The 27,266-nt window shown below is 39.1% G+C and overlaps 1 protein-coding gene across 1 annotated transcript in view; it reads left to right on the forward strand.

Annotated features, from left to right (window-relative positions):
- The window catches only part of sh3bp5b (SH3-domain binding protein 5b (BTK-associated)), a 30,333-nt gene extending 5,094 nt beyond the window's left edge, over positions 1–25,239 (forward strand). Inside the window, exons 3-9 of the mRNA XM_047598839.1 lie at positions 1,415–1,543; positions 15,753–15,917; positions 16,495–16,625; positions 19,603–19,645; positions 20,504–20,723; positions 21,805–22,161; positions 23,336–25,239. Coding sequence (XP_047454795.1) covers positions 1,415–1,543; positions 15,753–15,917; positions 16,495–16,625; positions 19,603–19,645; positions 20,504–20,723; positions 21,805–22,161; positions 23,336–23,544 — 1,254 coding nt within the window. The 3' untranslated portion in view covers positions 23,545–25,239. The remainder of the gene's footprint in view (positions 1–1,414; positions 1,544–15,752; positions 15,918–16,494; positions 16,626–19,602; positions 19,646–20,503; positions 20,724–21,804; positions 22,162–23,335) is intronic.
- The last annotated feature ends 2,027 nt before the right edge of the window (positions 25,240–27,266 follow it).

Consider the following 27,266-nt stretch of genomic DNA (forward strand, 5'->3'; position numbering starts at 1 on the left):
GGAGCTGAATCATTCTGAGAGAATGAGCTCCTCTGACCCTCGAGTGTTTGGTGTAGTGGATGGGATGGACTGTCCATAATGGAGACCAGTTTATCCAGTGTCTTGTTCCTCACTGAGACAAACGTCTCCAACTCCCTACCAATCACTGGATCCTCTTGGATCAGTTTGTTGATCCTACTGATGTCTTTTTTTGTTGAACTCCAATATTGTAACAAGAACATGAGGATGTGAGAGCCATCCATGACCCCCATAGACCTTTAGCACAAGTGTAGTAATGATGACTCAATCTGTTACACTTTTTTGGTGTCCCAGGAATGTTTCCTTCATTAATCCACATATTTTTTTCCTACTGTGAGAAAGAGCTATTGCGTGATTGTATGTATTGTTGAACTAAGGAAGTGAGTTAGAGGTCCAGTCCATTGCATATTTGAGCCTGTGGTCTATAAAACAAGTCAGAAACGTTCTTTTCTTTTAGGTTTGCTTCACAAATGGCTTGTTTACTGTAACCTCAGAGCTAGGTCAGGGATTGTATAAGAAGCAGTTTAACCTTGTATCATTAAACAGTTATTCTGTGCAAATCTGTGATGTTTTTGACTTGTTGTTCTACTCGTTGCCCTTTTTCTTCTTGCACAGGCTCTTCGCGCCAATTAGATTGCCATGATGACATTTCCGAGACAAATTCTTATCAGTATGAAAAATTTCTTTTCACGAGTACAAACAGAACTCTCTAAGATGTAAGGTAAACGGTTAGTTTTCCACAGTCTGGCTATGATCTGTTTATTGGGACAGTCTTGCCTTGAAGAAAACTTTGTCAGCCATATCTGGCCCCTGTGAACACTTTCCCTAGGTGGTGTTAATTTGAATAATTTGGAGCTACTTTTTGTGCACTATTTAGATCAAATTTTGTGTGGTTTTATCTTAGAGTTCTTGGCTTTTGTGTGCTTTAGTTTTGGCCATGACCCATAGCAGAGGCAGCAATAGAGCAAGTTTCATTTCCTCAACAAGAAACATTACAAGCTGTCATTAGAAAGGAGGTAAAGGGTCAAGAACTGCAACACCCTGTGAATGCGAAAGATGTAAGAAGTGTTCATCAAAGCTATATTCTTACGGTCTCAGCAAGAGTGTGTTCAGAATGAAAAAAAGAAACAAGTTTTGTGGTTGTAGCAAACTGTGGAATTGAGCTTGCTTTCTTAACCTAAATACTTTATATAAATAATCCCAATTAAAAACTCTTAAACAATAACACCTTTTTCATAAGTTTTGCCTAAAGTTTCAACATGTTTGTTACAAATCTGGAAAAACTACCGTGTTCATTTTTTTTGGGTGTAGAGTAAGCAAAGCATTTAAATTTCTTCCAGGAAGAGGTTAATTTGACTTAAATAACTAAATCTTCTCTTTCCTTCCTTTTGAACAGGATGCAAGGCAAAAGTTCCGTTCAGTTCTGGTGGAGGCCACAGTGAAGCTGGATGAACTTGTGAAGAAGATTGGCAAGGCCGTCGAGGAGTCAAAGCCTTATTGGGAAGCCCGTAAATTGGCTAGACAGGTTAGTCAGTACAGTACATGATTGGTGGGATGAATGTAAACACACTATAGCTTTACACTGACGAGTAAATGTTGATGATTTTCTTTTCAATACTGTTTTTACATAGCCCACATACTCTGTGCTGAGTTATACAAGCCCATTCTTTGTTACATTCAGAGTGTTGCATGGCCTTTATTGTGGTGGGGATTTAAAAGGTTCACTTGGTTGCTTTTACTTTTAATGTGGGATAGAAAGAAATAGGAAAAGTGGTGGTTGAAGGGGGACTGCGATGGAATAGAATGGTAGTTTTAAATGCCAAGATAATAAAAAGGTAGGATGTGATGGATGGATTTTATAATAATCAATCGTCGTTGTCCCAGTGACCAAACCTGATTCTGTGGTCAAATGTCCGTATGGAATGTCAGCCTGCTCTAATTTTTAGTAAAACAATAACCTCTCATTACTTGCATTTTGTCTGATGTTTATTCATCTTTTAGATGTTCTGTATTGAAATGAAAGGAGAATTTTCCTTTATTAAAGTTGTTCAAGCTAGTTGAGGAGTAAGACTCAGAAAGTCACAGCAACTGAAATAAGGGAGGAGGGGGAACAGCACAATTTCAGAATATGGTGTTAGTTCCCCTTTTAGCCTTTTACAACAAAGTGGATGCGATTTGTGTGCAAATAAATGAGGAAGGAGCCACCTGCACGTCTCACTGAGAGCCCGTGCAGCTGTACGGACCCAGTCAGGAAGCAAGTGAGATATCAAGTGAGACTCACAAGGCTTTTTGTATCCTTTCACGGGCATCTACTCTGGGATGTAGTTCATAGTGGGCAGTGCTATTCACATATTCCCATGGAGATACATCATTGCTACATTCTTTTGTAATTGTCTATGATGTGCTGAAATACTAGCAATGGTGAAAGAGTTTCTGTAAACTGACACTGCAACAGAACTTCCTTTTTTCGTACCTCTTATGAACTTGTTTTTCTATGAACACTAGCATTAGCCATGAAATTATGAAAGTAGAGATTAATCAGGTTTGTGTCCATAAATGCAAAGTTCTTAAGGAATTCAATGACATCCAAATTCTATAAGGTCTGAATTATGCTGTGGATTGCTTGACTTTGAAATTTTGGGTTATGTACTAGTAATTAATCTAATTTTAATTAATCTTGTGGATGTTCTGTATTGAAATGGAAGATACATTTTCAACCATAAATGTGAATCCATTTGTAGTCTGATGAAAAGTAATTTATTTGTTACAAAACCCAAATTACCTTAAATAGGGAAGTAGGGTTCTATTAGAAATGAAACCACCTGCCTGGCCAGTATTAATACTATTGTTTTGGGCACAGCAGTATTTCCTACAACAAATTCTGTCCAAATTGTGTTATGATAATTATACATTTCAAATGAAAACATACATGAGAGATATGATAATGCTTTTGTCAAACATATACTAAGGCAATATCCTCTGTGCTTGTGGTCTGCCCGTGTTTCAACACGAATGGTCTGAAGTGGGTGGAACTGAGATGAGGATGCACAGCATGTGATCGTTCTAGTTAGGTCTACCTGTCAACTCTCCCGCTGTCCCAGTTTTATTCTGGGGTCTTCTCCAAGCTTATTTTCACTTTTTAGCCATGTATGTGGAACAACTTGGGTTCAGGCAGCAGAAACACTGCATTTATAATGGGTGCTTTTCCTGTGACCCATGTGGTGAGGAAGATCAATGTTGAGGTATGGATTGTGCTTTCCGCTAGAGCAAAAGGCCATTACTACTGTTTTCACCCACTCCCCCCTTTTCTCACCAGAAAACAGTTCTGTGTCAACACACTTTGGATTTTTACTTAGCCTTGTGACAGACGAAAGATGACCCACTTTTGCTAACTTTGCCAACATTGTCTTCTAACTTGAATAGAGAATGTGGCCCTTGTGTTGGGTAGCATTTCTGAAGTGGTCTTCTCCTTGTTTGAGTTTTATTCAGTGCGTTTACATGCACAGCTTAATTGAGCTATGCTTGAAATTTGACTTTCTGATTACAGTCCTCGTTCCAGTTTACAGAGAAAATCGAATAACTGACGGGAACATGTCCTCCTCCTCCACAATAGGTGGTGATATGTGTCTTTTCAGCAGGTTAATACCACGTTACGGCCCACTTTCCGGTTGAGTCAGTCATGCGGCAGACCGACATTTAAACAACAACCAGATGGATAATACTACATTTTTTTTATTCTTGTACATAATGTGCGCGCTACTTCTAGTGAAGATGAGATGTACACTATACCTCAGACAGTTCTTCTACTAGCTCTGTTTACCTTCTTCTACTGCGACTGGCTTTGTTGGATGTTTCTATTCTGGGGTCACACGCCAGCGCAGCGGTTGTGGAACATGCGCACATGCATTATTCTGTCATAGTCCGATTAAGCGTAAACATGCCGGAGAAAACTGATTTCCAATCGCATTATCTGCGTGTTTTGAGTCGGAGTAACGTGTTTACATGCACTTAAGTTCACCAGTTAGAGTCTGATTAAGGGAATAATCTGTTGTTGTTCATCAGTTTTGATAATCCAGTTTTGTGATGCTCTCAGATCTTTTACAGTCTTGTTCTTGCCATTGTGTTTTCTTCTTCCATGCCTACTGCTGTGAAATTTTAATTATAATTTTTATAATTTATTTAGTTGTACAGTACAAGTCTATACCCAATTTAAAAAAAAAAAAAAAAAAGGCTTTCCTTGCAATAAGTCGAGGAAAGAAAGTGCTGGAGGAGGTTTTTGACTTGTACTTGAGCAGAGTGAGAGCAATATTGATCCATTCCTGGATAACCTTCTGATTTATTGATTTATTTTTTTTAATTCTACAAAAAGTAATCTACAGGTCAGTTATTACTACTAACATGTATATTAAAAATGTGGATTGTTCTGTTTAATAATATAGTTTTATACCTGATTTAGAGGATGCAGTCTGACCTCTCAGAGAAGATGGGATGTTGACCCTAGTACTTTTCCGCATGAAAACGTTTTTGCTGGGATTTAACATCTGTTCCTCTTGTATGTGTTCCTTGGTATTCACAGACAGTCTCGATCTAAATGAGCCCATGCAGACATTCAGACCTTAACTGTGTTCAGTCTTTTAACACCCTGTGCCTCCATGGACATTTAACAGGTGTACCTACAGGATAAACAGATGCTGAAAAGGACTGTTGGAACCAAAATAGAAAGCCCTGAAGTCAAGTACGAAAAGCTTCTGTTGCAGGACGTGAATGCTTTTGCTTCTCACTGACGGTGTCTCATGTCTTTAATAATGCTGTTTCCAGTTTGTGAATCAAACAAATGGGTCCTGACACAACAAGGGAAATACCCTTGATGTCATTTACTTGAGTGATTTGCCAACTAAAAATATATCCAGTTTAAGAAACAGTGGGACTCTTTGTCACTGTCCTTGTGTCTCCTTCCATTGCTTACGCTGTCCCCTCATTATATACTAGTGTGATTATGCCAGGTTTATTAATTGCAGTCAGTGTTTTCAGTACTACGTGCTTTGTCATTGATAGCTTAATGAGTAAATCTGTTTGGGAGTAGGAAAGCTTGAGCTTTCTTTTTTGTTGTCTTTTCTCAGTTCATTTGATCCTCCCTGCTTCCTTTCATTGCTCTCCTTTGTACATATTATAGTTGTCTAATTTTCTGTAGCTGGTCTTTTAACTTATACCGTGTTATGCAGCTTAGTGTCCCCACTGGCCTAGCAGTGAGAGTGCAGTCTTTGGATGGTGCATGCATGCATTCTAGCCTGACAAGCCACATGGCTGAGGAGTCCTTAAAAATTTTCACTCCTCAACTGGAGAGGCTCACCATGCCTCACCTGTCACCATTATGCAATATCTTAATGAAATAAATCATCTACTTTTGCAGTTCTGATGTCGGCCTCCACTTTATGTACAAGACTATTTAGCTTGAGTCATTGTTTTGTTTGCCCATTCATTTTTTGGTTCCTTTCTCTCCATTCTCCCTTCATCTCTCTACCACTCAGTTTGATAAGAAACTAATTATTTGCAGTTGCAGATAAGCAACAGCGGCGCCCTGGGAGTGGTGGCAATGGCACATGGAGATGACGGACTCTGTTTGACCTTGGTTTTAGATAGCAGATAAAACACAGACTTATAACTCTGAGACTGCTGGATAATCGGCATTACAATATCAGGCGTCTTGTTGCCACCTAATGAGTCATTTTGCAGGAGTATTGTACAGGTTTCCCCACTGAGGTCCACCAGGGTTTTCTGCAAGCTTACAAAGCTAGCCCACATAAGTTTATGACCATATGCAGAAGTTAAAGGAGGAAATTGACAATAGGCACCACACTAAAAATGAGTTAGAAATATCAGCATCCTGTGTTCACATTATTTAAGGTGATTGTATGCAATTTTCAACACATTTTTATATAGACTCATACACTGAATAGAAAAGTAATGGATCTGGAAAGATGAGATCTAGTGCACATAGTTAAAAGAGCTCACAAGTCCATACTGTTGAAATGAGGAGTTGATTAATAGCAGTAATACTAGTACATGAACAGAGAATCGGCCTGCTATTTACAGCTTTTTTTTTTTATGTAACCATCTGCTGTTTGTCTTTGTCACATATAAGGGGTTAATGAGGAAAATGAGTGTTCAACAAGTCACCTCCAGGAAGTGAACCATTAAAATGTATTCATCAATTTTTTGAAACTGGAAGCATGGTGACAAAAAAAATGATCGCAATGTAAAATATTGCTGTTGTAAGTACTTTTGCTGGCCAGTCCCTTGTGATAATCAGGCAGAACTCTTTTATTTAAGGACACACTAAGCTTTGCATGAATCAAACTTGTGACCTTTCCGTTGGAGAGCAGTATCTCAAGACGTTGACTTTAATAGGTTTAAGCTCCTCTTCTTCCTTTTGATTTCACTGCTAAAGGTTTGTCAGAAGGTCCAAAAAGAAACAGGTGCAATTATTGGTGACCTGAGCATTAATGGAGGAAATGGGTCAGGGTGACGAGGCAAAAAAATTTTACAGAGTAATCGCTAGAGTGGACGTCACTTCAAAGAAGCAGTTTTAAGTGCTGACTCTGGGGTGCAGCAGGGATGCTGGTTTTATTTATTTATCTATTTTTTTTTAACATGAAATATGCATTGGGCTCACTATTTATTCCACTTCACCTGTCATGGTTCTCAAGCTTGAGCTGGAAATAAGGCTGTAAGCACATGCAAGTGCCTTTTCTGGCACTGCTAATACTATATGTTGAGTTTCTTGAGCACTGCACGTTTAAAAAGTCACATATATTTGAACACAAGTGGTCGGCTTTCAGAACTGTGGGTGTTCAATTTTGCAGCCGTCAACTTGTCTTTGCTGCTTATTCTCTGTACTTTAAGAGAGAGACTGGGCAAAGCAGCAGTGAAGCTACTGGATTTGTGTCACGATGGAAGTAGATGACTCATTCCCTCCCCATCAGTCTGACAACTGCAGAATGTGATGGAAACCAGCAGCCCCCTCAGCCTGCCTCACCACGCTGTGTGCCTGCAGGGCTGCTGTGTCTACTGATGAAAGAGAGGAGGTTGTAGGCGACTGAACATGGGGAGGTAAATAACGTCAGGACAACATGGGAAACACAGAATATGTATGAAAACTGAAAGTAAATTTGTAGATAGAATGAATTTTACATGTCCTGGCAAAAGAAAAATAGGAGCCAATGAAAATGTGTCTTACATGCACATGTTTGCCTTTAGTGTAAAATAAATTCTGAACAAATTAACTACATGACACCCTTTGAAGCAAACTACACAGAGTTCAGTATATTTAAATGATAATTGTCTGTGAGGAACTCCTCAAAGACTATAACAGTGGTTTGAGTGTACATTTGAACAGGTGTCAGGGGATTAGTTAGAGAAGTGACAGTGAAAAAGACAAGCTAATTGCTGACTGTTGAGAAGATGATGTGGAAGACGCAGCTGGGGAATAAAGCTGTAAGTAGGTGGAAGAAGAAAAACACTATGAGGGAGACGGTGAGAGAAAGAGGTCAAGAAAAGACAACAGACAAAGACAAACGCCCAAGTGCCAAAGTGGATGTGATTGTTTTGGCTGTGTGTCAGGAGTGAGCAACACAACCTGTGTAGTTTCTGCTTCGGCCCCATTAGACAGATGGGGCTCAGTGAGAGGAGGGGTGAATTTGAGGGGGTGAGGTTCTAAGCTACACATTGACTGCACATTAAAGTATATCTATACAGAAATTATTTTACACTCAAATAAAATTAGTCTCCTTGGTGAGCAGGAAAATTGTGATTAGTCATTCATCTGTCACCCCAAACATAAAACTGATGATGAAATGCTGCACTAAAGCTGTTTAAACTGACAGAAAACTGACATCTTTCCAAATTTCACAGTGCCATTGCACTATAAATACACATAACTTTCCCTTCAAAAAACTTCAAACATCAGTTACAGCAGGTGGGCATCCTGCCATGAAGAACAGAAGATGCAAGGAAATCATTGACAAATATGGATCTGGATAAGTGGTCATTTCGCTGTTTTATAATGTGATGTGAATAAAATGAGTAACTCATTTATCCTCACACAGTAATTTTTTCCCTTGCTTCCAGTCACCTTCACCTTCCCATAAGCCTGTTTTCCTCGCTTTCTCTTCCCCACTGCCTCTGTTTATCTCACCCTCCCAGCTGGAGTGAAGTGTGTTTTGGACGCCAGGCATCGCAGGTGCACAAGGGATGGTGATGATGGATGGAGTGAAATAAATGGATAGATGGACTGAAAGATTTGGGGAATCAGGGGAGGGAGGCTGTTCCTGCAAGGTTAAAGCCATCTGGTTTACTTTAGGTTTCCGGGATACTATATTTGTGAGAGTGTGTGTGTGTGTTGACTGAATTGTTTCAATACCGTTGGCTGGTCCGTTATTGCATAAGAGCCTGTTGTCAGAGCAGCTACTGTGACATGCCTGCATTTTGTGGTTAGTGAGTTTCATTTTGTACTCGTTGGCAATGACGCAGTAAGAACATACTGTATGATGGTGTTTGATAGTGTATGTTTGCTTTGGTGTGCTTGTGTGCTTTGCTTTAGCATTCCTACAGAAAAACCTTGAGACTAAATATAGCTTTTATTTTGTTTGTTTGTGTTAAGAAAACTTAAAAATGAATATTTAAGACTTGCAGAGATTAGACATCCTAAAATTTGGAAAAACATGAACATAAATTAAATTATACTGACACATTTTCTGTATGTGTCTGCATTTAAATAGTTCAGCTAAGAATGGTTTGTTTTCTGCTTTAGCCACATTGGTTACAAGGAGTTTATTTAATTTAGGATATCCATTTTTTTTTCTCCGTTGTGTTGACATGGCATTATGGTTAACTCTCGTTTTCGCCTTACAATTCCCATTTCCTCACAAGTTCTGCAAAATGTACATGATTGGTCACACTCTTCCAGACAGTAAACACTAACCTAAAAGTGGGCACTGGCTTACCATACCATATCCTTATGATGGTATTTACCACATGTCAAGTGATACCAGTGTTAGTGTACAAGATATGACAGTTAATAAGTAACTTCAGCTGCAGAATATTTAAGACAGTGCCACTAGTTTGTATAGTGTTTAGTCCAACAAAGATTATTTGTAGTTGTTCTGAAAACAGGACAAAGAAAGAAGCAAGACTCAACAACGGTGAGAATATTGTGATAGAAATATTCAAACTTACAGATGTAAGTGGGATGGCCCTGGAATACATTCATATTGTTGTACATATTTTTACATGGACTGTGACAGGAATTTGAACAAAAAAATAATAATTGTGCTTGACAGAGTCTTTTAGTACTTTCTCACCTTCACACAGCGGGAAACTCTTGTTGTGAAGTGTGATGATTGATTGCCAGTTTTCGAAAGCGCAACTATCTGACACAGTGTTTTGGCTCTTTGCACACTACGTTTAAGTTCTCCCATTTAACAACAGTCCCTGCCTCAGGACTGCAAATGGCAATTGTCCATCATCAATACCAGAGTTTAATTAGATTTGTTTGGTACCAGCTGACTAAATCTAAAAAGCAAGCGCTTGTCACAACTTTTCCCTTTCAACACACAGCCAGAGCAGTCCTACTTCTAAGCCAGGACGTATCTGGGTTAATTTGCTTATTAAAGGCCGTGAAGTGGACATTAGAGGCTAAGGCTTCCAGTTCTTCACTGCTGCTGAAGTCCTCTCTGAATCGTTCAACCCTGGAGCTCTCTAGTATCTGGGCCAGCCACAGTTTGCCCATCCCTCTCCTGGAATAAACAGCAGCATCAAATTGAGGTTTGCTAAAGGCATGGTTTAGTTGGATGTCTCAAGAAAAAAAGGATGTTTTGTTTACTGCGCCTGCATTGCCTTCGGTCAGCACCTCTAATAGACTTCATTGTTCGAGATTATGCTCTCAATTAATTTCCAGACAAGATCAAGGGGCAGAATTAAACATAATCCTGGGAAACTGGCCAAACCAGGTCAATTTGAAAACAGACACACCCTCTTTCAACTTGCTTTCCTTCTCTTGCCTTAATTGTAATACGTCTAGACTCGCACAAGATTAGACTGGCATTAAGGCATTACGATTACATATGGGGAATGTCAAAAAGGGGTATTCAAGCCTTTCTGTCCTGGAAGAATAAAGGAGAAACACATGTACATGGCAGTGCATTTAACAGACGCGGATAAATGAAAAGCACTTTGAAGTCTGAGCATGTCTTTAGTCTTTATGATCTTAAGGTCCATTTCCCCAGAACATCTTTATTTGACAGCTCTGACTGATTAGGACAATTGTCCTTTCTGTATGTCCTCTCATGCCATGTCCTCTTTTTTTTTCTCTCCCGGGATTTGACCAATAAAAGGTTGTTCCAGCAGCTTAAATTGACTGGAGGATAAAGATATAGACAATATACAGACAATATGTGCTAATTTAACCAGCTTTATGTCAGACTGAACTGAATTTTTTGTTTAAGGGGCATGTATGTTTTAGAGAGCTCTGTGTATTGTCTGGAAATGCATTTCACAGTATAGCAAACTGATACCAAAATAATAATTTTGGTTATACGAAATATATTAGTGTTAAACAAGGAAGGCTACATCACTAACATAAGTTAGACAAAGTTGCCTCACCTACAGAAATGAGTCAAGGACACAGGCCTCAGAATAGGACTATATGATGTTACATTATATTATTATATTATATTGAGGATACTTTTGTGATATTAAAAAACTAAAACAAAGATAAAGTACAACAGAATGTGCATTCATTTTTGAATGCAACAAAAGCGGTACTAACTTCACACTAGCAAACAAATCAACAGGGAGAATGAGTTATTATTGCATCCACATGCGTCTTGAGATCTGATCAGAGGGACTTTGCGTGTGTCAGATTTTTTCAAACAAAAGCCAACATTTACTTTCAGAAAGTTATCGGAATTCTTTCAAAGAGAATTTACTGTCAAAGTAAAAGCTCCCAGATATTAAAACCACCTCGTTGGGGCTCCTGGCTGATACCATCACCTACAGCATTTCAGGGAGTTGTACTTAAAGGATAAAAGTCTGCAATAATAAATAACCTAAGGCAGGAACTTTCTAAGTCCCTTGTCCTCCACATCTCATCACTTTCTGGATTTTCCAGCTTATCTCGTGGCATCTTTCTGCTAAACTTTAACAGCAACCCGTTCTTTCCACCTTTTAACAGGTTACACATTAGTAAAAAGGTAGATTTTCTACTCTCAGCTTCTTTAGCTAATGCACTTTAGAAACATCTTTAGTACTGACCAAATATCCCATATGGTACGTAAATAAGTAAAGTAAAGTTAGTAAAGCAAAACAATGCATTTTGTCTTGATAGCTGATGGCTGGTTTTAGATTAGTAACTTAATTAGTAATTGTAATAAACTATGCCGAAGTTAGAAGTGCTCTGAAAAAGTTTGACTTAAGATTACTCAGCTGTTATCCTTATCCTTTCTTATCCTTTCTTATCCTTTCTTTCCATTTAATATTTCTGTGTTAACAAGTTAGCTGATTGTTTTCTCAGCTTAATGGTCTCTTGAATAATGAATACCTCTGCAGAGCCACGTTCCCTTCTGTCAGACAGACTGAGAGGGAATCACAGATGAGTTTCTGAAGTTCTGCATTACTTACACATCGGCTTCCCCTCTGGAGGCTCGCCTTTTTGAAAATTTCATAGGGCCTTGTGCAGAGTGATTTAAATATGAAGTAGAAGAGCAAATGAGAGGAGAAATGAAGGAGTGAGAGATCAGTGACAATGTTGCTGACATTCAAAGAGGTGTAGAAACATAGTGGAGGATTAAACATGACGTGGAGGGAAAGGCATGTAAAACCAGGCATGAGCAAGGCCAGAAATGTGGCAAACGAGAAAGATTAAGTGGGATATAGAAAGTGACATATTAGGAAATGTAAGAACAAAAGACATGAGACACGAGGAGGAAGAAAAGATAATAGAAGGAGACATGGATAAAGATAGAGATTACAGAGGAGGAGAAAGAGTGGAAGAGACAGGCTGGATTAGAAAAAAAGTGGAGAAAAATTAAAATGGGAAGTTAAGGTAAGAGAACTGGACTGTAAAACATATCTTGGATATAAGATGATTGAGAAATAAAATTATGGAAGAGATGCAAAAATTGAGGAAGTCTTGTCATGGTTGGCCATATGCTAATGTGGCACACTCGCACACTCTTCTCCTCAGCAAAGCTGATCTGCTGCTTGATTGCACTGACCCTAAGGGGAAGTACTGTGGTAGCAAGGCTCAAAGTGACTTCAGTTTTTGTGCATTGGGGGAAGTGGTAGCACGTCATCTGTTATACATAGTCTGTGGTCTGGTCTTACCACCTGCGGGTTTAAAGACTTTGTGAGAGCACAAGTCATTGCGCTTTAGATTTAAACATGTAGAAAAACAATTCAGAGGCAACATACTGCACATGAAAGCATTACCTCCTGCATCTCTTGCCCTCCATCCATTCATTGCACTCCCCTCTCCGTCTGTTATCCCTTCTTATTTGCTTTCTCATGATGACAGCACTGAAGTGATGGCACAGAAAGGATACAGGGGAGGAAAAGCAGGCTTTGTCATTTTCACACATTTAGTTTGCCTGTTATCGTGCGTCATATGTTGACTATTCAAAGTTTTCAATTGTTCACTGCAAAGAAAAGCAAAGGTCATCTGTTAAAGCTAAAAGAATCATTAAGTAAGTTGATTTGTAAAATGTTTGTTGTTGCTTCTGAGCATTTTACTACCTTTTGACTGAAGCAGAGTGTTTCATATCTGTGCTGATAGAAAGGCAGAGGCAGGCAAGGAGAGCGAGTTAGCATGTGCATGATGGGTTTCTTGTGGAAAACGTGACAGTGGAGGAGGAGGAGGAGGTAGAGAAGGAAAACTAGGCTAAAAAGCAAGTAGCACAAGTGGCACTGTGAGGTAGTAATATATAGCGAGATGGAGAAACAACCTTTAGCATCTTTTGCTTTTGTAAATCATTTAGCAATTATTGGACAAAAATATTAAAACATGGTTTGAAGTTCTACACAAAATAAACAAACCCTAAACTCAACAAATATATGAAAGGTGTGATCATCAGAACTTCATCAGGGACGTCACCGAGATCATTGTGTTTTGGGTACTTCTTGTCATGTTGTACGTCATTCAGGTCGTTGGTAGGATTGGACAAAACCATTTGCTGTTACCAGTCTCATCTGTATATAGCCTCAAGGGACGTTGCTCAGATGTTCATGGCAAGATAATGCTGTCCACAACTTTGGTCGCTAATACCAAACACAACTCCCTGATAAAAGGCTTGGATTATTGGGGTAGCCCAGATAAAACAATTTATTATAGGAGAGCAACCTTATTCAACGCTTTTTGGATAACCATGACCTGGATGACTGGGAACCTTCACCGACATATAGGAGAGCAAGTTCTTGGCAGTCCAGAGTTACCGATGCAAACAGCCTAGAAGTTCATATTATACAGTAAAAAATTATTATTTATCTACAAACACTTCAATATAAATCAATTATTTGTCTGTGTTAGAAATGGTACTCTAGTACTTATGGTTACAATGTCCAGCATCCACCAACCCTCAAGCTACAAAACAATGGGCGCTGAACTAATAGATTTATAGGCTGAACGTTTTAGTTCATTCTGTTTGAAAGGTCATGAGGTTATAGATTCATTCAGTACAATAATCCACTATGTAGTATAGACCGAGATTTGTTGGTCTATATATTTTAAAATGACAAGCACAAAGTCTGGCGGAGATTCATTTTGGCTAAGGCTTGATCTTCTGCTTTAATAATTAGATTTTCGCTAAAATGATTACCTAAATTACTTAAATACTGACGTGCTTAGGCCTAATGTCACTGGTGTAACATAAGAGACGTTACTGTAGGTACTTCGTAGCTCTGTAGTGTTCAAGAAGTGTGGAATACAAAGTCAACCACATGACGGCAACAAGGCAGAGGTTGTTTGGATCTTGCTGCGCTGGCATGTTGATGACCGTCCATAATGAAATTATAGCAAGCATGTGGTGACGTCAGTGTCTGCAGGAAAGAGTCTGACTGAGTGAGCTGATGGAAGACAGATACACTGTCTGTGGACTGAAACTGCTGATAAGTGACATATTTTGTGCTTCAAAACCATATCAAAACAACAACAAATCCATATACATTCAGAGGAATTGGATGCCAGAGGGTCAGGTTAAACTCCCCTGCATTTGGTGTATATCTAGTTAGCCCACGTTTAAATCCAAGCTGACTTTTATCTGAAACATGTATCCATACAGGGATTGGATCAATGTTTTTAGGTACAACACTGATATTCAGTAAAGTTTGTACAGTTGCCCAATTCATATAAACTGGGCCGGTAGAATCAAATCCTTATTTGATATTCGGTAAACTGTCAGAGATCTGTCACTCCACAGATTTTTACAGTCCCCTCCTCTTGGCGAGCTCTTTCTGAGTCGAACAGTTTCCTTCACAACCTCAGAAAACTCGTGAAGAGCTTATGGGGCAAAGTACGTACTGTCACTCTTTGACAGGAGCTTCTCATTCTGGACTAAAGCTGCCGCTGTCACCTCAAGCTTTCATGAGAAGTACAGGATTAACTTAATGCACAAACTCTCCCACTATGCACACACACCTTCTTTGTTAAACTTTCTTTAGTTGGTTTTTACAGTATTTTAAGGGGTGTGCCGTGAGTATGAGTAAAGGCTTGTAGATAAAGATCTCTGCCACATACACAGAAACCATTAACACACCCTGGACTCAGCTTTGTGGAAAGTAAAATCATTTTAATAATAATAAAACAGTTATTAATAATGATTTAATAATTCAGTTTAATAGTTTAACCATAACCCTAAGACCAATATCTATTTATAGAAGAACAATCTGTACTGCTACCTGCCTGTATCCTATTACTTGTAGTAGATTTTGAGATAACCAGCGTCTCATTGTTTCTCCTGTTGGCTCGTGGCCCCAACAATACTTTTTAGATTTTCTTAACTTTCTTATGTTATGTTGTTATGTTTTAGTGTCTGAATTGTGATGGCAGGATTTGTCTTCAGGCTGTGATGCTAATGCTAATTCTCGCAGGTAAATACACACTACAATAATTGCCTATTGACAGTAGTTATCCTACTGCTGCTACTACACTTTGGTTGGAAGCCAGTTGGAAGTCTTGAAATATGGACCTCAAAGCAGGTGGGCCCGTGAAACGTGACTGATCTTGCGTCTTCCTCTGTGATATTTGGGTCCCAGTCGTATCAGCTGGAGGGAAATGGCACTACTGCTGCAGTACTGAGCCTTTATACGATCTGTGCATGCATGCACAGCTGTGTGAGTCGAACAGCCAATTTATTCTGGTGGAGCTGACAGGGGCTGATAACAGTGACAGACTCAACATGACACTGAGACACAATTTACACGTGACATGATTAATCATTCCCATGCAGAATGACTGATGCTGTTGAAATTACAATAATCTTCTAAAATGATGTGTGTATGAAGATGAAGTTAGGGTTAGTGACAGATTAGTGCCTTGTTTGAGCCCTTGCTGAAATCCATCAATATACACCACATAATGGCTGTACATGATAAATAAACTGTAGCCATGTTTTACATCAGAATGACTCGTCAGTTACAGCAGTTAACAAAAATATATTCATCATATCTCTCTGTCTGTTCTCCAGGCCCAGCTGGAGGCCCAGAAGGCCACTCAGGACTTCCAAAGATCCACAGAGGTTCTGCGGGCTGCGAAGGAGACCATCTCCCTGGCCGAACAGAGGCTCCTGGAGGAAGACAACCGGCAGTTTGACTCTGCCTGGCAGGAGATGCTGAACCATGCTACCCAACGGGTGAGGCAAGGGGAAAGTGGGGCAGCTCACAGCAGAAATGGAAGGTTTTGTTCTTTGCTTTAGAGCAAGTTACCTTCTTATTACTTTTGACTATTCTCTAAAGCTAAACTTCACATTATCATTATCACTTTTGTAGAATTTTTGTCTTTATGTAGCTAAATTACCAGCATTGTAAAGTGTGTACATATTAATATAAACCCAATAATGAGAAATCTTCCCCACTGAAGTACAATGTTTAAATGGATTTGATTCAATCTCTTGATAAAATGCCTCAGACATGGTTGTATCATTCATTCATGCAGCCAACAGTTATCTTCACTACTAATTGATTGTTTAGTGTAAAATGTAAAGATGTAGTGAAACAACCACAAATCAATGTGTTTAAATTAGTCTGATTAGCAGTCAAAAACAAGAAGACACTGGTTAGCACTGGTTAGCAAGCTATGTAAAGGAATTTTGGTTGATTTTCTGTGCAATTAACTGAGCAGCTTGACAGTACTAACAATAACCTAAAATGACTTTTAGCTCAAGATTTTAGCGCAAGTTTGATGGTGGAGGTCTTGATTGACTGTTATAGGTGATGGAGGCAGAGCACACCAAAACGAGAAGCGAACTGGTGCACAAGGAGACAGCCGCCAAATATACCACAGCCATCAGCCGCATGAAACAGCTGGAGAAGAAACTCAAACGCACTATCAGCAAGTCCAAGTAAGAGCCTCAGTCTGCTGTCTAAATGGAAGCCAGATTTTTCTAGGCTGCTTATACAGTTTTCCTCATTTAAAATCAATAATGTGAGATTTTGTGAATAAAATATAAATATTTTTCAATTTAAATTATAACATTGAACGTGGATTCATTCTCAATATATTGGGATTTTCATTGGCCATAATATAGACTGTTGAAACCCTGGCACATTCATGACTTCGAGGCAAATATAGAAGATTAGTTTGTGGACTTCTAAATAAAAATTCCTTGTTAAAGTTATTCATTGACTTAACACATGACTGAATTCAGTTATGCTGCAGTATTTTCAGAAAGATCTAGCTGCTAGCCTGGGTATATTTTGATGTGTCTTTTGGTGGCATGTGGACACAGTAGGGTGCTGAGCTGAGGGATTTTAACCAAATGTTCAGCTGCAAACAAAGAAGAAAGTCCTTTATCTTCACATCCTATACCATACTTCAATGTCATACCGTCAGTTTCACTTGCACACACTTGAGGACATCTGTCAGACTTTTATTAAACACCGTAAAATACCCTCTCCACAGATGATGAGGCTTGTTCTACTCCCTTTAAAACTCTGTAGGTTTTTGAATAAAATAGCAAGTTCCACTTCTCTTTTCAACCGAAACGGTGAACAGTGAAACTTAAACCACACTGAAACTGTTGATTGTAAACAGGCAGGTGTTAAAGGAGAAGTCTGTCTAAATGTAGTACAGTCACGAGTTGTTGGCCTTGTGATCCTGCTGCCATTCTCAAAACTCTGGTCACTTTCGAATCATCATTAATAAATAAAAAGGGCAACAGAAGTCCCCTTATTACCATTTGTCAGATGTTTCCTCAGAACTGCCAACTCAGTCTGATGCCATGAAAACTCCTAAAAAGCTTTGGATACAAGATTAAGACTAAACTAAATATGAATATGTTAAGAGTAAATGTAGCTCTAAAAATTGGTTTGACAATGAACCACCAGTGTTCCCCTAAATACATTAACATTAAAATTAAGACATAGTTAAACTAGCAGCTTCCTGCAATGCAGATTAGCCTTTTAACTTGTTTTTGTTAATTTATAAAATGACCTTCATGCCCTTCAGATTTAATTACCGTTTTCAGTGAAAGGAAGTACATTTGGAGCTCAGTTGCCCTTCTGTAAAACCTTCATTCATACCATTAGACGTTACATAAGACCCTCCCTCAAATCTGTGTCTATACCCAACACTCACCACGCCTGGGGGAGTCCGTGTCAGCCTCCCGCTGTCACAGACTATGAGGCATGTAGGCATCTTTGGCCTTCTGCGTAACTAAAGGGAAAACACAAGGTTTGCATTTGCTGCATCTTTATGGCTAGAACAGGCGAATAATGCTGAATCCTGATATGCCTCCAGATGTGTTTGTTTAGTTTCAGAACACAAATATGCTTATATGTGTTAAGTATTTCATATCAGTTGTTGGTAGGAAGTGTTGTAAAATCTCTTTAACTGTAATATTAGAATTTAATAGGCTGCGGTTAACATAAAAAAAATCCAATCTTCATCTTGTTGTGTGATTGGAAAAAAAAAAAACAGACTCAAACTGTCAACAGATTGTCATTGCTACAGTGGACATGATGAATGAATGTAAAACAAAATGGTTTTAGTTTGGTACAGGCACAACATACTGTAAATTACAATAATGAAATAAAGTACAAGTTTGGAAAATTTTGTCAAGACTACATCCTGTTTCCTAGTCACAAGTAGATGAAACGTGACTACAGTAGCATGTAACCAAACTGAGCCAACTCCCTGATCGTCACTGAGTCAGCCTGTGCAATCATTCAGAAAACAATCTGATAAGAGAAGCAACTGGATGAAAGTTTAAGCTGAAACATCGACAGGAAACAGAGCAACTTGCGCTGACTCTTGAAGAAATCCTTATATATGTATAAACTACAGGAGTTATACTACTACTGGAGTTCTACTAATTCAGCATTGTGCAGCATTGATATTAACCAAGTGAACTTAGTTAAATCTTGACAGAACAGTGGTGACATGTGGAGCTTCAGCTTCATATCAGCTCTATTTTACCTGAAAATGCATTGAAAACAGTTTTGGTGGTATCTTCTACAAAGAGTCTAAACATTTGTTTAACTTCACCAGTGTGAAAAATGGACACGAGTCCAAGAGAATGAATGAATGAATGAATGAATGAATGAACGAATGAATGAAGGCTTTATTTCAAACATGAGAAAACACACACACATGCAAAAACAAACAAAATAGTCAAAACTACAAAACCAGTGTTAACATAAGATGTCCAAAAGTGATTAGTAAGAAGCATATGCTTATTTAATCCTACCTCTTCTCCTTTCTCAGTAACTAACAATCAGCTGATTCCAATTTATAAATACATTTAAAATGTATGTACCAACACCTCATTACCATTCATATTTATATATGTGCATTTTACAGACAAAAGAAAGTAAATAATATAAATAAACAAGTGAATAAATGATCTGCGTAAACACCTGATGATGGTCAAAGCCCTGTGAAAACCAGATTTTTGTACCGCCTTTTGAACCGGGTCATGCTTAGACTTTGCTTGAGCTCCGCACCCAAATCATTCCACAGCTTCACTCCACATATTGAAATACAAAACTTTTTTAATGTTGTGCGGACACAAAGATGTTTTAAATTGTACTCTGCCCTCAGATTATAAACCCCATCTCTGTTCAAAACCTGGTTCTGGATTAGTTACATTAATAAAGCAGTTTGGATCCAGTGTAGCAGAGTCCTTGCATCCTTCCTGTGTGTTCCCTCAGCAGGGTGTTAATCTCTTCACTCATCCAACATCACAAACCCTTTATCTCCCTCTCCTCTGCCTGGTTGTCATGGTGATGCTGCTGTGGGTACTGCTCTTTTCTGGGTTACTCTGTATTTTTCCCCTCTGATCTAATCTCTCTCTCCTGACCTCTCTTCCTCCTCCACAGGCCCTACTTTGAAATGAAGGCGAAGTACTATCTACAGCTGGAGGTACGTACGTTGAACTACTGTTGGCTCTAATTTACTGATGGCCTCTAAAAACTCTGTTCTCTGTTAACACAGCTTATCTAGCACTGTTTGGTCTGAATCTGGTTAAATGGCTGTGTCTTTTTGTGTGCACATTTCATGGGAAAATCCATGCTTCAGGGTGCAATTACAATGTTTCAATAACACGAGCTGTTTTTCTCTGACTTGAGCACATATTACAGCTGTTGGTATTCTTAAGAATGAAGAGAACCGTGACTGCAACAGAAGGCACAGTTGAAATTTAGTATGATACATATGTTCATATACCTGTGTTCCTATATAACTGCTACAACTGAGCTGATGACAAACTTTCTATGTTGCAAAGTATCATTTACATATAGTCGTGTTATGCCCATAAGTCTGTTTTTACATTTATTTTCCATCCATGATTCAACATAGAAAAACAGCACAGAAGGCCATAAAACTTTACCATTTTCTCTGTTCTTTAATTTTTCTTCTTTTTCAAAAACAAGCAAGAGGGTCGAAAATGTCGAACCTGAATAGAGCGAAACAATGTTGATTTCTCTCACTAGGCAACCCTTTGCAGGCAAATAATGCAACTGCATCTCCGCAGTCATTAAAGTCCAGTCGAAATAGTAAATAAAATGTTTTCTCATCAGGTCTGAACTGAATTCATCTTGACTTTTGTTGAATAGTTTGATTTTCAATATGTGGTGGAACGTAAACCAGTGATGGTACAGACTGACTGCTGCTGTTGTCCTGCATAAAGAAGCATCTGATCCTCACCTGATCTCAGATCAACTGAGACACCCTCATCACTTTCTGTCCCTCCTTCATGACCACCCTGTTTCTCTCCTCCAGAACCTGAAGAAGAATGTGGACGAGCGGCAGGCCAAGCTGTCTCAGGCCAAGGGAGAGTACAAGACAGCCCTCAGAAACCTGGAGATGATCTCAGATGAGATCCATGAGCGGCGCAGAAGCTCCGCCATGGGCCCGAGGGAACGCGGCGTTGGAGCCGAGGGCGACAGCGTTTCAGGGGACGACATCTCCAGCTTTAAGATGGAGTCGGACGGAATATCCAGTGAGTACAGTTTATACCGCCTCATCAGTCTCACAGAGATGTTGTCACATTAACTATATTCACAGAGAAAGCGTCACTGTGCTCTCTGTCGTTGTGGCCTGACTCAGAGAAAGCTCATTAGTAAAGGTTAAACTGTCCCCTCTTGTTTCTCTGCTGTTGACATCCGCACTAACCGCTGGAACACCTGGTGACTCTAAATGTCAAGTACAGCTGTAATGAGATTTAGCCGTCTTCAGTGTGAAATGGGCAGTAAGGAAACGTTTAAAACATTGGCTCAGAGAGCAGAAATTCATTTTTGAAAGTGTTTGTTTCCTCCTAACCAGAGGGAAAGCCAGATCAGTGGAGTGTCTGAACAAATCAGGAACGTCTGTAGACCATAAGCCAACAGAATAATAATTTTGCCTCCTATTAGGTTTGCCTATAGAATAACTGGAATTATGTTACCATGGCAACGGCAGTCCAGTCTAACAAGATGTATAGAGATAAAGCAACCTCATAAGAACCTCAACCTCAAAATATGTGGTTAGTATGTTCCACTCCAAATGGATACAAAGAAGCATTGACTCATCGTGGTGTTAGTGATCTGAGTGGCTAAAAATACCAGCAGGCTTGATGGTGCGTTCTTGTGCTTTGAATTATGTTGGGCAAATCAAACACCTCCTCTGAATGTGATGAGACACTTAAGAGTCCTCTCGGTTCTATTTATATCTATGCACTCACACGTTTTCACATCTCATCTTCACTTTCTTCTATATCTTCGTCATCCTCAAGCCTTTCTCCTCCGTTCGGTAGAATTGTTGCCCCTGTCATCCTTATCTCCTTCCTATTTACCATTTACCATACCATTTTTACCATTTTTACTTGTTTTGCCATCACTCCACCTTGTCCCTCCCCTTGTTCTTTTCTCTGTTTTTTTTTTTGTTTTATTTCTCATTACCTCCTCTCTCATCATCATATCTTCATTTTCACATTTCTTTTTTCCTACCACTCACTCCTCCCTTTCTCACCTTCTCTTAACTCTACTTTTGTGCTTTTTTCTGCCTCCTCCTTTAACCTCTTCTCCACTCCCTCCTTCCTCCAGTGGCGTCGGTGTGCTTTGATGATGATCCGTGCGGTGGAGGCAGCATCATGTCCGAAGAAGACTCAGAGACTCACTCCAGCTACAGCCTGGGTTCGTCTCCCAGCAGCCCCCAGGAGCTCCAGTCGCCCTGCCTGTTCGCCAGCTCCTCTTCCTCCTGCATGTCCTCCTCCTCCACCTCTCCGTCACCCACCCCCTCCTCCTCGTCCTCCACGTCCTCCCCGTCCCCTCTGTCCAGGCCCTGCAGTCTGGACCTTCCCAGCCCCGTGTCACTGTCAGACTTCGGGCTCATCTCACCGGTGCTCGGCCCTCGCAGTGAGTGCAGCGGAGCTTCGTCACCTGAATGCGACATGGACAGAGGTGAGTGATGGGGCGAATAAATTTATGGTTTGTGTTTTATAAATGTGTCAGCATAATAAAAATAGACTGAGATTGGAAGTATAATCAGCATGGGGATTTTGATAAGCAAACACAACATACTGTACAGCATCTTCTATCTTGAAAATACGCTCAGCTTCAAAAAAAAAAAAAAAAAAAACTATTTCTAATGGATATAAATGTGTGCTGCACACAGTGGAAAGAAAAAAAACTACTTGGAAGTGAGATGTATGATAGTTGAGGATCTATTCTGGGGACACTGTGCTTTCCTTCACCTGCCTGGCTCACACCTGCTCCACCAAAGCAGACTATCAGTCAAAGTGACAGTGAGCTGAGAGCTTCACCTGCAGAGAAGAAACTCACGTGCAGAGCTTCCTGCAGGGAGGAAAATAAGAAGTCTGATCTGTGCCACTGTCTGTTTACTTTGTAATTCAGTATTATTGCTTGTGTCTTTTCTTTGCCCTTGTGCTCTTCTATATTTTGTTGTAGCTCAAGGCTGAAAAACAATTTCTCTCATTTTCCCTTTTTTTAAAAAAACCTTTCAGGGGTTTTAACGAGCTGTGGATGCATGTAAGAGACAATAAGATAATACGATAAGATTATCCTCTAAGGCCAATAATATTAAACATTAAAAACATGTGGGTCAATATATCAGCTGGTAGTTATTTTTAACACTGACAGGTTCAAACAGGTTTTGAAGAACTGTCATAAAAATTGAAAATCTGATGATTTTAATTGTATTGTACTTCATGTCACTACATCAAATACAAAACCTCCTCCTCAGAACATATGATGGCCACAGCAGCTTAAAAGGAGGTTTTGGTTTAACTCAGTAGCCTCACCATTTGATTTAAATATAATATTCCCAGGTTTAAACACTGGGAAAGATTCACATTAATTAAATGTATTTGTTCTTTTTTTGATTGTCTGAAGATTGTCAGATGCCCAGGTCATAGTAAAACAAAGGCAAACACAGTAGTAAAATGTCTTCAAGAAAGCTCCACTTCCCTTGATTTAGCTTTTTCTGCTTGAGGTTAAGTAAGAACATTGAGTTTTCTTTCTTTAAAAGGTGTCACTGGTATAAATTCTTGATCTCTTTGTACCCCTGATGGCCAACATGCTCCATCTTCACTGACCTCTTTCTCTGGTGCTCCAGGTGACCGGGCCGAAGGTGCAGAGGGAGATCTGGACAACCCTCCAGCCAGCAACAACAACACTTCAAGTTCCAGCGCCAAGAAGAGCTTCAGCCTGGAAGCACGCTTCAGCTTTCTGAACCTGCGACGCCCACGAGCCAATCAAAACACAGCCAGCTGTCCCCAGAAAACAGAGCCTGGGCAGACCCTGGTCCTGGTCAAAGGAGTCTGAGGAACAAAAAGAGAACTTTGAGATGGAGCGGCCTCCACTCATTCTGAACTTTATAAACTATTGCTGTTCGTAGGTTAGCTGCCACTACTGCACTCACATCAAACAGAGTCAAAGAGACTTGGACTGTAATAGTCGGTGTGTGTTAAGTTTCCTGTGGCAGTGACAGGAGGGACTCCTTCAATATCTGAACTCTGGTGCCTGAGAAACAAAGAGCACTGTTATGTTGAAAATGTCTTGGTTAAAGGTGATGAAAGGAAATAGTTCTAAGTTATTATCCATGTTATTTTGTACCCTAAAAGCTGAAAAAATAAATAAAAATGTTTGTCAGAAAATCAACCATACACTCGCTGCTTGCTACCTTCCACCTTCAGATCATGTGAAACCTACTGTACAGAATATCTGACAGCAGAGATTATCAAATGGCACATAGCATGCTGTAAACCATCCAGAGACATGTTCTGCTTACTTCAACAGTTGAAAGTCACATGTGGAGATGTTCAATAAATAACTAACCTCTAATGATCCGATATATGCTCCTATATCTGACGTTATCTGTGTGACCTTGTAGAGTTTCAGCTTCACATGTTAAAAACGCTTTATTTTCTACAGAAACAATATAATATGATGGACTTTGCCAACATGACAACCTTTATGTAGATGTTTGTGTATCTGACGTTGACTAGAACTCCTCTATATTTGTGCTTCTCAGATTTAAGCAGGTCACAATTTAATGTTTTTGTGATAAACAAGAAAGAAAAGTGCCATTATCCTGTGATTGCTACTTGTGCTCACCGTATGTTGCAATTTTAAATTTAAAGTTTATTGAACCTGTAACCACATGAGAGCAGTAAAGATGAGTCATTTGCCAAACAACAGCTTAAATGTTTGGGAATTGTCTAGTAAAAAAAAAAAAAAAAAAGTTAAACATTATCTTGCCACTTTCGGATTTACATAATTTAATTTGTTATTTCATAACTATCCGTAGATCATTTATCATGGATGTGTTATTATTGGTCAGGCAAAAAATGGTTTCTTAATCCACCAAACCTTTAAAAGACGAAACTATTCATTGCATTTTTTCCCCCTCCATCTTGCCATGTAATGGACACTCCATCACTGTAGCATTGGGAGACGTCAGCACCACTAAAGTTTAGTGTAAACAAGAAACCCCAAGTTACAGAAAGACTTGACTAGTTGCTTCATTTAGAAGTTGGAACGTGAGATCACAGATCACTTTTACATTCAGTATTTTGGTTTTTTAAACACATGAAAAGGAGGTAAATGTTCTTGCAGTTTGAGCCAAATAAACTTCATGTATGGAAAGTGAAGTTCCAAATGGTATTTATCTGTTTTCCTTTGTCTTAAACCAGTTTATTTTGTTCCTTTGAGTTTCTCACTGTCAGCAAATCTCATAAAAAGACCAAAACCAACCATCTTTTATTTAGTTGGTATTTAAGCGTCAGTTCATTTTGTAGTCCTAGGATTTTGAATCTGATAACACAGCGTATTGTAGGAGCCATAATAACAGATGTTTAAAGGTATTCTGTATATTGATCCACATTCTTTTGAAGAGTAAACGGGCTGAGTCATCAAGGCAGGTTGTGTCTCGGACTGTGTTACTCATCAGAAGGATCAGTGCGTCTGTTAAAGTTCTGCAATTCAATGCCACATTTTAAATAAAAGAAATAATAATCACGTCAGCTCTTTATTGCCTGTCCTCTCTGACCTCAGTGGCTTAAAGCGCTGGGTCAGCTTCTGTACGTTTTTCATTATGGGTCAAAATAAAAAGATGTATGCAGCTGTATACTTCTAGTGACTTGATTGGCCTGGCAGATCTTTTCCAGGGTATAATCAGTTCCCAGTGGGGAAACCCAGACAAAAATGTTTTGGTCGGGGAAGTTGGGGCTGGGGCATAGTGATTCTGGGACTTTTTTTTAGCAGCAGATTAAATCCCCTTAGTTCATTCAGGGGAATTTAGGAGATTTTAGCAGGGCAGTGTATATTGAACTAAATGAAAATATGGAAAGATTCATAGGAGAATAAAAGGGTGTTATATTTCTTTGATATATGTGATAAGAGGAGGTCCCATCAGCTGTATATTTGTGTGTCTCTGTGTCACTTTCCGAAGTGGCATTAAGGACATAAACTGCTGACCAGCCTCCCCTTTCATCGTCTCTCTGGCATGTTTCCCAGATAAAATCAATCTGAATTTAACTTAATTGTCGTCCTGTGTCATTAGAAGTCGGAGCCCATGCTGCCAGAGACTGGGGACATGATTCTGAGCTGAATGTCAGCGTGATAAAAACACCCAAATAAGCATTATGTTTTGGTCTGTGATTGAGATATTTAAAGAGGTCTGATCCAGTCAACAACCAGACTGAACTGCATTGACATCAGCCAGTTTAGACACTGTCCTGCAGCAAAGAGAAGCTCTAACTGATCTAAATGCAGGTCACATTTTCCCAATAGAGAAGAAAGCACCAACACACAGAGGCCCTCTTGTTGTGAAGGTAATATGGACTGCACTCATGTTCATGCAGTAAAACTGCTTTATTCTAACCCGATTTCATTTAAATGAGTCTTTTCATGTTAATTACATGATGAAACGTGCTCTTTGATTAGTTTTCAGTTCTCTGATTCTCCACTGATTCTTATGAATGGTTACATTCATAAGAACGTGTGTCTCACATTCAGCCTCAACAGTTATCAAAGAGTTAGCTTATACTGCATTTAGCCAAATTCACACTATCAGTTTAAGTTTTACATTTGTTAATTAGCATCAAACACAAGAGCCCACAACCAGACACAGCAACTTCTACTGACATGCACATGGAATCATTAAGGAAACTCTCAACCTGTCATGAAAACCATCAGTATCATATATTTGACAAGTGTTTTTACGTCTGCTACACATATACAACTAAACTGACTCTTTAAGTTTCCAAAGAAATGAAACTACCTTGCATAGATGACTTGAAATTTGTCTTGGCCACATGTGCCTTGGGACAACAAATTAGCAGACACGTGTTTCCAACATCCTCGAAAGCTCTCTTTAATTGACTTACACAATATCTTTTCAGTGGTTTTCCCATGACCTTCCCATGTCTTCCTCTTTGTACACTTTTTTCCTCTTCTTGTTGGTGTTGATAACATTGAGGAGAAAACATTAGATTGACCTTCAGGTGTTGCCATTACTGTGTTGAAAGGTAGAAGAAGAAGAAGAAGAGGTACAGTAAATGCTTCTCTCCCTGCAAATAAATGAGGAAAAAGCTTTGCTGCTGATATTTACACAGCTGTTGTGACTTCTGGCCATGTGTAGTGCTGGTAGTGTCAGAATCAGACATAGATGTTGTTATATATATATATATATATACGTGTGTGTGTGTGTATGTAAAGTTTAGTAAACCAACCCCAGTCATCATCTGCAAGAGAGAAATAGGTTTTTTTCTACCTCAGTTTTTTATGCTATTTTTTCAGCATATTTTTATTAATTTATTTTATATTACTTACTAAATAAAGTCTACATTGTAAGACAAATAATATATGGAAGTAGCACCAGTTTAAAAGCTGAAAAAAGTGCACAAAATACTATGATTCACATTTTATACAACGAGTCCCTCAAGGCTCATTACTGGAGTCTCTACATTTCTTTTTTTCCTTTTACAAACCTCTCTATTAAACTATTTTGACAGAGAAAACAATACAAGTACAAACTTTGCATC

This window comes from Mugil cephalus, chromosome 11 (assembly GCF_022458985.1).
Source record: "Mugil cephalus isolate CIBA_MC_2020 chromosome 11, CIBA_Mcephalus_1.1, whole genome shotgun sequence".
Lineage (NCBI taxonomy): Eukaryota > Metazoa > Chordata > Actinopteri > Mugiliformes > Mugilidae > Mugil > Mugil cephalus.